At 37.9% G+C, this 12,285-nt stretch overlaps 1 protein-coding gene across 3 annotated transcripts in view; it reads right to left on the reverse strand.

Annotated features, from left to right (window-relative positions):
• Window positions 1–12,285, reverse strand: part of LOC120399474 (C-C chemokine receptor type 5-like) — a 38,359-nt gene continuing 26,074 nt past the window's right edge. For 2 of the 3 annotated variants that reach the window (XM_039527745.1, XM_039527744.1), the window contains exons 2-3: window positions 3,266–3,463; window positions 1–2,252 (exon numbers count right to left, since the gene is read on the reverse strand). In XM_039527745.1, coding sequence (XP_039383679.1) covers window positions 1,189–2,241 — 1,053 coding nt within the window. In that variant the 5' untranslated portion in view covers window positions 2,242–2,252; window positions 3,266–3,463 and the 3' untranslated portion in view covers window positions 1–1,188. Of the gene's footprint in view, window positions 2,253–3,265; window positions 3,464–5,738; window positions 5,841–12,285 lie in introns of all 3 variants that reach the window. The other variant, XM_039527743.1, reaches the window with a different exon arrangement.

Below are 12,285 nucleotides of genomic sequence, written 5' to 3' on the forward strand. Positions count from 1 at the left end.
TTCAAACAATGATTTTATTAATAACTTGCATTAATGTGGAAAGAGAAGCATAAAATTGTAGCATCAGAATTCACATCCCAATAAAAATGGAAATGGAGAAAGCTCAGTAAAACTGGAATAGATCTGTAAACATAACATTGACATGCATTTGGTATTAAAAAAGTGCTTTCACATTAGTGCAAATGTGCAGAAAATATTTTTTACATAAAAGGACGTTTACTGTGAGTAATTTTCTGCCGTCACTTTGTAATACTGCAGATATTTACCTCACGGGGCTGTCCTCAGGATGAATAACTAGTTATGTACAGAGGTGTGAGGCTGCAAAGCAATATGTAAGTGCTAAGATATTGGGATCTGATCCTGCCAGTTCTTACTCATGTGAAATCAAAATAACTGAATGCAGTAGTCAAGGGGAAAGGATTATTTTAAACAGTCAGCCACCAGCTAATAGAATACTCCTCCTTAACACAATTCTGGTTAACAGAAGGTCAGTCATATCCCTTAACAGAAGTGTGCACAATCCCTGTTTATCAAAATCTCTGTTTTATGAAGATGTAACAGCTCTTCAAACCCTATAGGAAAAACAAGGTATCAGTGTAATTGTAAATAAACCCTTCCCACCGCAGAGAGGTACTAGCTTTTTTTCATAATATAATCATGGGAATTTTAGAACCTTTTATGACTTTGCTACAAAGTTTTTTTTTCCAGAAATGTTCCATTAATGTTGAATATTGAAATAAAAATGTGCATTAAGCCCCATGTAAATGGCTATAATGTCGTCCCATGGATGCCTTCCTCCTAAAATTTTTCTTGTGGTTTTGCATAGAGGTAAATGGTTCTTGAGAGAAGAAAAACCTTGTTCCTTGCCCTCTTCAGGCCATCTTCTGAGTTATATTTCCTGAGGAAATAGTTCTTTGATCAGAGTTCAGGTTTAAAGAGCAAAATCATACTACACTGGGTGCCATGTTACAGTGGATACTTAAACTGTAGTATTTGAATTTTCCTGTGGGATTTTTAATATTCCTTATATGAAAAATGAGAAATACTGCAATGTCACAAAAAATTTAATTACTGTGATTGGTAACTGTCCAGGTCTTAATGTGATGACCATAAGAGTTTACTTAAAAGATTGTGCAATTAAACAAAAAAGGACAATGAAACTTTTATTGGCTACACTTCTAATGCACTTTACAAACCAATGGAGATATCATGCTCTGCAGTGGAAGGGGTGTATGTAGAGCTAACCCGTTCTAATTTATCACTATGAAGAGCTGGACAGTGTTTGCAGAGGTAGATTGCAATGTGTTTTTGGAAAAAGGTATAAAGATATTTCCTAAACTTTTCACCAACGAAAGCATAGATAACGGGGTTGATACAACAATGGATCATTGCAATCGCTTCTGTCACTTGGATTGCTAGCTCTAGCTGCCTGCTGCTCTCACAGTTATTTAGGGAAAATGAATCTTGAAAAGTGTACATGAGAACAACAATGTTGAATGGTGTCCAGAAGATAAAATAAACAATCATTATGATAAAAATAAGCCTGACTGCCTTATGTTTTTTCTCATTCCTACATCTCAGTAATGTCCTTATAATCTCTGCATAGCAGAAGATCATAATGACCAGTGGAATGACAAGTCCCAGGATGTTCATTTTTAAAATCAAGAATTCTTTCCATTTGATTTTGGAATCTGATGGATAATGAGGGCTGCAGGTCCAATGAGCACCTTCCTTTTGAACACTGTGAAATATAAACCCTGGAAGAGAGGCTAATATTGCAACACCCCAAATGAAAACACTTGTGAAGATACCATGGGTTACTGTCCTAGCTTTTAAAGCAAACACTGCATGGACAATGGCCAGATATCTATCTATTGTCAAAAGTATTATGAAAAAAATTCCACTGTAGAAGCCAGCATAATAGACCCCTGAAAGAATTTTACACATTGCATTTCCAAAATCCCACTCACGTGCTGCGTAGTAAGCCCAAAATGGTAAGGAAAGAATAAAGAGTAAATCGGAAATTGCCAGATTCAGTAGATAGATGTCAGTCATGCTTCTCAGCCTCTTGTATTTTATCAGGATCAGCACAACTAGTGCATTGCCTAGCAGGCCAAATATCAGCACCAAAGAATAAAGCGGTGGCAAAAACAGGGATGCAAATTTTTTGACATCAGCTTTTTGGCATGGTTCTAAGCCAATATCGTAGTAGTAGGTTGTTGTGAAAGCTTCTTCAGTCATCTTGTGCTGTCCTGCATAAAGAAAAAAGGGTTAAAACTAAAGAGGTGGACTAAAACTCAGACAAAGATTGGAATTTTACCACAGATAATACTATTGGGAAGCTGGCAGTGACTTCCATATTTAAGTTGCCTAATGTTTCCCATTATAAAAGATGATTGCAACCCTTTTTTTGCGACACTGATACCTCCACTATTTGTTAAATATTGGTTTCCACATGCATTATGTATGAGAAATATTTGTCATCTTCAGTAAACTATGTCAGCACCATGACACAACTGACTGCTGCTGATGACTAATCACAAAGGCAGCTACTTTCTAGCTGGCTTGTTCCAAGTGTGTTTAAGTGGTTTTCAGAAGTGTCAGAATGAGACAAAAAGAGCACCATTAAATAAAGGCGTATCTAGAGGGAACACTTATTGTTTTTCAGGTTTCCTACCCATAGTCAGATGTCACTAGACCACACCACAGCAATAAGCCATGAGTGGGTGTGCATTGGTAGGCTGTGGGTGGACAGCATCTAAGTAGCATTCCACAAATAAGATTTGCCAAATATGTACTTGTTAAAAATTATTCTTTCAACAAGTTTGCTCATTTCTCACATTAACCAACTGCTCTGTGCTTCTGTATTTGGTTTACTTTGGTTCTGAAAAAAGACATTACTCATAACAGTATATAGAAAGAGAGCCCCGGACAACCCTAATTTTTGGACATCTACTAAAAAACTACTAAAAATAATTCCTTGAAAACAGAAGCCATAAATCTAAATGAGAATAAGGCCTGTATTCTTATTTAACAAAATTGTTCCTTTAAGTCTTTGGCCTTATTCTCGTTTACACCCAGGCCATTTTAAACTGCTCTAGTCATGCAAAGGAGCCTTGAAGGAAGTGAATATGAATGTTATTTTTACTTTAAGGTCCTTTTATTACTGTCAGAACAAGGTAAAGTGGTCTTAGTGTGAATGAGAATTGGGATCTCTTGTTCTTGTCATGATAATATCCTTGCATACAAGAAATAGGTGACTTACCTGTTAATTAGGAAAATGTGGAAGAGGTGATTAGACAATCCTGCACTAGAATTGACTTTGTAGGATGAAATGGCAAGTTTCACCTCTCTTGCAATTCAGATCGAGTCCAAGCAACAAAAAATGTAGATTTTGAATGAAAGCAGAGCACTGTTCTCTGCCATCCAAGAAATATTCAGCACGTTATTCTCAGTTGATAACCTGTAAGAAAATTCACAAATCTGTAAACTGATATTGAAACACCCCACCCTGAATGGCATCAAATAATTTCAAAACCATTGTCTTTGTTGGGCTATATTCTCATACTGCACAACTTTTGTCAAAAAAAAAAAAGACACTCGCCAGTGTCCATTTTGAATGTATCTATAGTTAGCATTGATTATCTTGTTCTAATTACTGGATTCTGCCAAAATGTAATATTAGGTTAAAATGATTCACGAGTCAAGATTTTATTTCATTTTATTGCGATGGCCTTTTGCCTGAACTCTAATGTGGTATGTCCTTAGCATCAGAAATGCCTATTATCTGGAGTTTGAAAGTTGGTTGGAATCAATGATTTAACAGATCTTTTCCAGCAGTAACTGTCAAAATGAGGCAAACTATTAGTAGCTGTTTGCAAATTATCTGTGAACAATTTTACTATTTATAAATATTAGTTATTCAAAATTATTCAAAGGTTTTGTACAAAGTATTTCAGCCTGTGGGTTTCTCATGACTGTAGCTTTGAATATTTGTGACTGCATTTATAATTCACCATTTGTGCTGTGCAATTGATCACTCAACTCAGGGCATTGTTTCGTCTTCCTGATTGGATGACTGCAACTCTTATAAACAGTAGGGCTTGACTAAGTACTCTCTAGTGTGTATTCTTGTATGGACTCAGATGCCCAAGTTTCTGCAAACATTCTTGCTAACCAAAACAAATAATTAATACAAATGTTTTCAGAAAACAAATTAAAAGGTTCCAAATACTGAGTCTTCTTGCATGACTAAGTGTCTTGTAGTAGCACTCTTAGAAACTGTAGTGGTTTGAAGGACTGTAATATATTTGAAAAAAGACGGAAGTTTTGGGTGTGATGTTTGCCACTTCATCTGCAATTACAGTTTCAGTGGAGGAGCAAAGCACAGAGAGGCCTTGCTGGTGATAGGTATTACTGCACAGATCTTTTGTTTTGTTTTTTCCTCATAGGTTGGGATTCAGCTTTGTGGCTGTACAATGTTTCAGGAGGTATTTTGCTGGACAGTTCCCCAGGGACATTCTATGGCACCATCTGCATGCATCAAGGGGACACTATTTCTTCTAGTGCTTAATCCATGTCCTCTCACTGATGGTTAAACATTGACCAAGCTCTGGTTTGCTTGGCCTGTTTAACCAAAAATATTACTTACAGATAAATCCTACATGAAAAGATCATTAAGTTCCAAAGTCTTGAACTGAAAAGTTAGGAGATGCCAGAATAGTAGTATATGGCTTGATAGTATTAATCACCATGTATTTTTGACAGGTTTCCATGCCCCATTTACGGCTTATTTCCCACCCTCTGTCCCCGTTTCCATTGGTGTCGAGGTTTGGCGCCATCAGCCATTTTGAAAAAAAATGATTATTTTTTATATTTGAATAGGGGAAGTGTTGCAAGCTTGTGATTTGATCCATTTGGTTGCCTGTTTAGATAAAAAGGTTGAAAGGACAGAGCGAGAGAGCTTAAAGATTGAAAAAGAAAGCTTTGGTAAGGTTTAGAGGAAAAAAAGAAAGAAAGATTGTTTAGTGAGGTTGAGTAAGGAGAGATGTTTTTAAAGGCCTAGTTTGGCATGTTATTAAAGAATAGAAAGAGAACTTAAAGAAGAATAAAGATTTTTGGTTTTAAAGGGTTAGTTTGAAAGAATAGAGGCAACTTATTAAAGAGAAGAGAGATTTTTAGTGAGGTTTAGTAAGGAGAGGTGTTTTTAAAGGACTAGTTTGGTATGTTATTAAAGAATAAAAAACTGAGATAAATGTAAAAGGTGTATTAAATATAAGAGTAGGTTAAGAAAAGAGCATTTAAAAGAGTTAAATAAAAGAGAAACATATAAAGGAAACCATTTATTAAGCACATGATAAAAATATAAAGGCAGGTTAAGAAAGAAACATTTAAACTATTTAATATAAGAGTGGGTTAAGAAAAGAGCATTTAAAAACATTAAATAATATTGAAAAATAGGTTAAAAAGAACACATATGGCAAAAAAGGGGAATTTACTAAAGCAGAGACTGTTTAGTAAGCACATGGTAAAAAGTATAAAGGGAGGTTAATAAAAAACATTTAAACTATTAACTACAAGGATAGGTTAAGAAAAGAGCATTTAAAAAGAGTTAAATAAAAGAGAAACATATAAAGATAGGTTAAAAGAGTGAACAGGGCAAGAAAAGGGAAAAGAAAGCTCCTTTGCAAAAGGAAAAGATAGACAGCATGTGGCTGAGTTAGAGAGAGAGATCTTACCTTTCCAAGTGCTTCTGCAGAAAGAGGCAACTTCCCAGGTTCACAGCCCTCAGGCTTATTATCACCTCCTTTGGATCGACCCAGTCAGATGTTGTTCTACATCTGTGTCATAGAATTCATTTTCCTGAATCAATCCTATAATCCCAAGGTTTTTAAACAAGAGCCATCTCTCCTCCCCCTTTAACTGCCTTATTCTTATCTAAAAAAACAGACCCCACACATTTTTTCTGCCATGTAGCCCTTTTACATAGGGGCTTTAATAAAAGTTAAAACCATAAGCCCTTAGTAACAAACAATTTTAAGTTTTCCCTTATGTTTTAGACTAACATTGGTTATTTTTTAGTGAGAACAATTTGAAGGTGCAGCAAAACCCCTGTCAGCAAAAACAGCATCTGTGAGTCACTGTTTCAATAAAACAGCATGCAGAAACACCCCAGGTTTAAAACCACAGGTCCTTAGTAACAGACAGTTTATATTGCCCTTATTCTGTAAACCAGTGTACATCATCTAGGGTTACAGTCTGCATAACAATGTTTTATAAAAACAAACAAAAAACATGTTCTCTAGGGGCTCAGACAAGATAATGATCAACAAAATTGTAATGGTTGCTTTGCAGGTATTGCTACAAAGTATCTTTAAGTTTGTTTTTGTTAACAACTAACACAGAATGGCTGCCTACAAAACTGTTTCACTAAAAGTGTTATCAACATTCCCCCTAAAACTCAGGAAAGCCTTCTTACCCCCATGGCCTGATCTCTGTGGCCGTGGCTTTTTTAAAAAATTATTTGTCCTCGGTTTAGATTTTTAAAAACATTAGGGAAAAAAAGGGTGGAGGGGTGTCGAAAAGTGTGTATGTGGGGGAAGGGAGACTCCTCATCTCTGGTAAAAAACAGCTAATTTTTTTTTACATAAGCTAATTTTTTCTTATGTTTTTTTGTATTATTTTAATAATTTAATAAAATCTATGGACCCAAAACAAACACAGGAGCTTGTGCCTGTGTCTCAGCACACGGGTTGCAAACATTTAAAAACAAACGCATTCTGTTAATGCAACAGAAAAATTCATACTTAAATCTAAAAGTCCTAAGAAAATGAAAGCTTAATATAACTTTCACATGGATTTGTTAAAAAGTGGGGAGGAAAATAAACTTCTCTCTGATCCACTGGATTACAGAATGTCGAGCCAGAGGGAGGGCTCAGAAACACTTAATGAAGCCACACCAGGTGCATAAGTATAACCGGTTTTATTGCCAAAGTATAATAAGCTTCCCAGCCTTTATGCGTTACTAAATACGTGCTTTTTAGCAACCAAGCAAGCAAGCAAGACTCAGTGCTTATGCCCCTTCTGCTACGGAGAGTCCTGAACCCTCCAGCCTGTCCTTGAGGGCTCGTAGCAGGTGCTGCTCCAGTGTGGAAAAATTCTGGGCACCCACAAGGCAAGGGTACATAGGCGAACAGGGTCTGTTCGTCTAAAGCAATTTGCATAGCCGTTTTTTATTGTTATTCTTTTAAGGGGAGGCATGTACATCCACAAGCAGGCTTTGGCAGGAAACACGTTTTTTTATTTGTATACGTAATTTTTTTTATTTTTTGTTTTTGTTTATTTAGTTGAGTGGCTGCAAGCCAGACCGTCTGGTCAAAGCCAGTTCACTACTAGCTCCCCCAAAACCATTCTGTAACTACAGGCCAAGTTAACTTGCAGTCAGCCGCAACACTGAATAAGAGGAATATAAACTAGCTGTTACTAAGGTTCTGTGGTTTTCACTCTGGGTGTTTTCTGAATGCTCATTTTTTTAAAAATTGAAACATACATGTAAACGTTAAATAAAGGGCCCTGTCTTCATATAGGCTTGTCTTTTAAAGTGTTTATTCCTTTACAAAACTTAATATTATTTTCATTTGTATCAATTAAAAAACAGGCAGAGAAGCAGTCTTCTTATCTCTGACCCACTGGCTTACAGAGGCTGTTTTTGCTGACACTGGCTTTTCTGCAAAAGCATGCTGTTTCAAATTGTCCTTACTAAAAATGAGCAGTGCTAGTCTAAAACATACGGAGAAAACTTTTTTATTACTATGCATTACTTTTATAAACAGGTTTTCTGTGTTTTTGACACTGGGTTGTTTCTGCATGCTCACTTTTTATTGAAACACATATGCAAAAGAGCTAAATGAAAAGTTGTTTCTTCAGCTAGACTTGATTTTCAAAGTGGTCTTTTCTAATCCTCTAACTTAAAAAGGCTGCTTCAAATTGTTCTCACTAAAAACATAGGGAAAATCTTATAAAACCTTTTTCTTAGTAAGGGTTTGTGGGTTTAGGCCTGGGGTGCTTCTGCATGCTCTTTTTAAATTGAAACATATGCAAAAGTGCTAAATGAAGGGATATGTCTTCATATAGGCTTGTCTTTTAAAGTGTTTAACCTTTACAAGCCTTTCACCTCTATTTGTTAAAAATTTTAACAAATTACTTTGATAAACTAACTGGCTGTGGTTTTAACCCTGAGGTAATTTCTTTTTTAATTTTACATTGTTAATAAGATTAGTTACAAAGCAATGTCTTCACTCACATAACAAAAGGAAATGTTTATTTCAACAAGTGTTTGGTAAAATTTTGTTTTAAAACCAGGCCTAGGGCTTTCTTGTTATGTTCTGGCCTTCTTATCTCTGATCCACAGACTCACAGACGCTGTTTTTGCTAACAGTGACTTTGCTGAAAAAGCATGCTGTTTCAAATTGTTCTTACTAAAAAATGACCAGTGCTAGTCTAAAACATAGGGGGAAACTATTTTATTACTACACATTACTTTTATAAACACACTCTCTGTGTTTTTAACCCTCAAATGTTTCTGCATGTTCGTTTTTCATTGAAACATATATGCAAATAGGCTAAATGAAGGGATGTGTCTTCATATAGGCTTGTCTTTAAAAGTGTTTATTCCTTTACAAGTCTTACTATAACTTTCACCTCTATTTCTTAAAAAGTGGGGGAGGAAGCAATCTTCTCTCTGATCTACTGGCTCACAGATACTGTTTTTGCTGCAGCTTGAAATTGTCCTCACTAAAAGCATAGGAAAAAGCTTTTAAAAACTTTTTGTTAGTAAGGGTTTGTGGGTTTAACCCTGGGTTGTTTCTCCATGCTTATTTTTTATTACAACACATGCAAAAGTGCTAAATAAAGGGCTGTTTCTTCATATAGGTTTGTCTTTTCAAGTGATTATTCCTTTACAAAACTTTATATAACTTTCACTTATATTTGTTGAAAGGCAGGCAAAGCAGCAACCTTCTTATCTCTGATCCACTGACTCTCAGATGTTGTTTTTGCTACCAGTGGATTTGCTGAAAAAGCATGCTGCTTCAAATTATCCTTATTAAAAATGACCAATGTTAGTCTAAAACATAGGAGAAAACTTTTTTATTACTATAATTTACTTTTATAAACAGGTTCTCTGTGTTTTTAACCCTGGAATGTTTCTGCATGCTAATTTTTTATTGAAACACATATGTAAAAGTGCTAAATAAAGAAATGTGTCTTCAGATAGGCTTGTCTTTTAAAGTGTTTATTCCTTTACAAAGCTTAATATAACTTTCACCTGTGTTTGTTAAAAAGTGGGGGAAGAAACAAACTTCTTCTCTCTGATCCACTGGTTTACAGAATAAGGGGAATATAAACTGTCTGTTACTAAGGACCTGTGGTTTTAACCTGGGGTGTTTCTGCATGTTCTGTTTTATTGAAACACACCTGTAAATAAAGGGATGTGTCTTCATATAGGTTTGTTTTTTAAAGTGCTTATCCCTTTACAAGACTTAATATAACTTTTACTTGCATTTGTTAAAAAGTTTGTGGAAGCAGCAGCCTTCTTATCTCCAGGGGCGGCTCTAGACATTTCACTGCCCCAAGCAGGGCGGCATGCCACGGAGGGCGCTCTGCCGGTCGCCGGTCCCGTGGTGCCGGTGGACCTCCCGCAGGCGTGCCTGCGGATGGTCCGCTGGTCCCGCGGCTCCACCGAAGCCGTTCGGGACCAGCGGACCCTTCGCAGGCATGCCTGCGGGAGGTACACTGGAGGCGCCTGCCGCCCTCCCGGGGACCAGCAGAGCGCCCCCCGCGGCATGCCGCCCCAAGCATGCGATTGGCGTGCTGGGGTCTGGATCCGCCCCTGCTTATCTCTGATCCACTGACTCACAGATGCTGTTTTTGCTAATGAGGGTTTTGCTGCAGCTTCAAATTGTCCACACTAAAAATAACCAATTTTAGTCTAAAACATAGACTCTTAGACTTTAAGGTCAGAAGGGACCATTATGATCATCTGACCTCCTGCACGTCCAGGCCACAGAATCTCACCCATCCACTCCTGTAACAAACCCCTAACCTATGTCTGAGTTATTGAAGTCCTCAAATTGTGGTTTGAAGACCTCAAGCTGCAGAGATTCCTCCAGCAAGTGACCCATGCCCCATGCTGCAGAGGAAGGTGAAAAACCTCCAAGGCCTCTGCCAATCTGCCCTGGAGGAAAATTCCTTCCCGACCCCAAATATGGCGATCAGTTAAACCCTGAGCATGTGGGCAAGACTCACCAGCCAGCACCCAGGAAAGAATTCTCTGTAGTAACTCAGATCCCATCCCATCTAACATCCCATCACAGATCACTGGGCACACTTACCTGCTGATAATCAAAGCTCAATTGCCAAATTAATTGCCAAAATTAGGCTATCCCATCATACCATCCCCTCCATAAACTTATCAAGCTTAGTCTTAAAGCCAGATATATCTTTTGCCCCCACTACTCCCCTTGGAAGGCTGTTCCAGAACTTCACTCCTCTAATGGTTAGAAACCTTTGTCTAATTTCAAGTCTAAACTTCCTAGTGTCCAGTTTATATCCATTTGTTCTTTTGTCCACATTGGTACTAAGCTTAAATAATTCCTCTCCCTCCCTAATATTTATCCCTCTGATATATTTATAAAGAGCAATCATATCCCCCCTCAACCTTCTTTTGGTTATGCTAAACAAGCCAAGCTCTTTCAGTCTCCTTTCATAAGATAGGTTTTCCATTCCTCGGATCATCCTAGTAGCCCTTCTCTGAACCTGTTTGAGTTTGAATTCATCCTTCTTAAACATGGGAGACCAGAACTGCACACAGTATTCCAGATGAGGTCTCACCAGTGCCTTGTATAACGGTATTAACACCTCCTTATCTTTGCTGGAAATACCTCGCCTGATGCATCCTAAAACCACATTAGCTTTTTTAACGGCCATATCACATTGGCGGCTCATAGTCATCCTGTGATCAACCAATACTCCGAGGTCCTTCTCCTCCTCTGTTACTTCCAACTGATGTGTCCCCAATTTATAACTGAAATTCTTGTTATTAATCCCTAAATGCATGACCTTGCACTTTTCACTATTAAATTGCATCCTATTACTATTACTCCAGTTTACAAGGTCATCCAGATCTCCCTGTATGATATCCCAGGGAAAACTTTTAAAATCATTTGTTACTAAGGGCTTATGGTTTTAACTTTTATTAAAGCTCCTATGCAAAAGGGCTACATGGCAGGAAAAATGCGTGGAGTCTGTTTTTTTAGATAAGAATAAGGCAGTTAAAGGGAGAGGAGAGATGGCTCTTGTTTAAAAACCTTGGGATTATAGGATTGATTCATGAAAATGAATTCTATGACACTGATGTAGAACAACATCTGATTGGGTCAATCCTAAGGTGGTGATAACAAACCTGAGGGGCTGTGAACCTGGGAAGTTGCCTCTTTCTGCAGAAACACTTGGAAGGGTAAGATCTCTCTCTCTAACTCAAAGGAGCTTTCTTTTCCCTTTTCTTGCCCTGTTTGCTCTTTTAACCTATCTTTATATGTTTCTCTTTTATTTATTTGATAACAACAAAAACTAGTTCATGAGAGTTAGGTTGTATTTTTGTCATGCAGAAACATACCTTTATTTTCTGGGTCCAAATGGCAAATTTGATAGGGCCTTACATTTCATAATGAGATTATGGGAGGATGGATGGTCTTCGGATTAAGGCATTGGGTTGGGACTCTGAAGATCTGGGGTCAATTCCTAGTTCTGCCACAGGTTCTCTTTGTGGCACTGGGGAAGTCATTTGATCTCTCTGTTCCTTAGTTCTGCACAGGGCCGGCTTCAGCTTTTTTGCCGCCCCAAGCAGCAAAGCAAAGCAAAAAAAAAAAAAAAAAAAAAAAAAGATAAAGCCGCGATTGGTGGCACTTCGGTGGCAGCTCTACCATGCCGCTTCATTCTTTGGCGGCAATTTGGCGGCAGGTCCTTCCCTCTGAGAAGGAATGAGGGACCTACCGCTGAGTTGCTGCCAAAGACCTGGATGTGCCGCCCCTTTCCAGTGGCCACCCCAAATACCTGCTTCCTTTGCTGGTGCCTGCAGCCGGCCCTGGTTCTGCATCTGTAAACATGGATGAATATACTTGGTCTGTCTACATGGTAAGCTCTTTGGGAAGGGGCTGTCTCTTACTGTGTCTAGGTACAGTGCCTAGAACAGTGGTGGGCAACCTTTGGCCCATGGGCCACATGCGG

Source organism: Mauremys reevesii, linkage group 2, assembly GCF_016161935.1.
Source record: "Mauremys reevesii isolate NIE-2019 linkage group 2, ASM1616193v1, whole genome shotgun sequence".
Taxonomy (NCBI): Eukaryota; Metazoa; Chordata; order Testudines; family Geoemydidae; genus Mauremys; species Mauremys reevesii.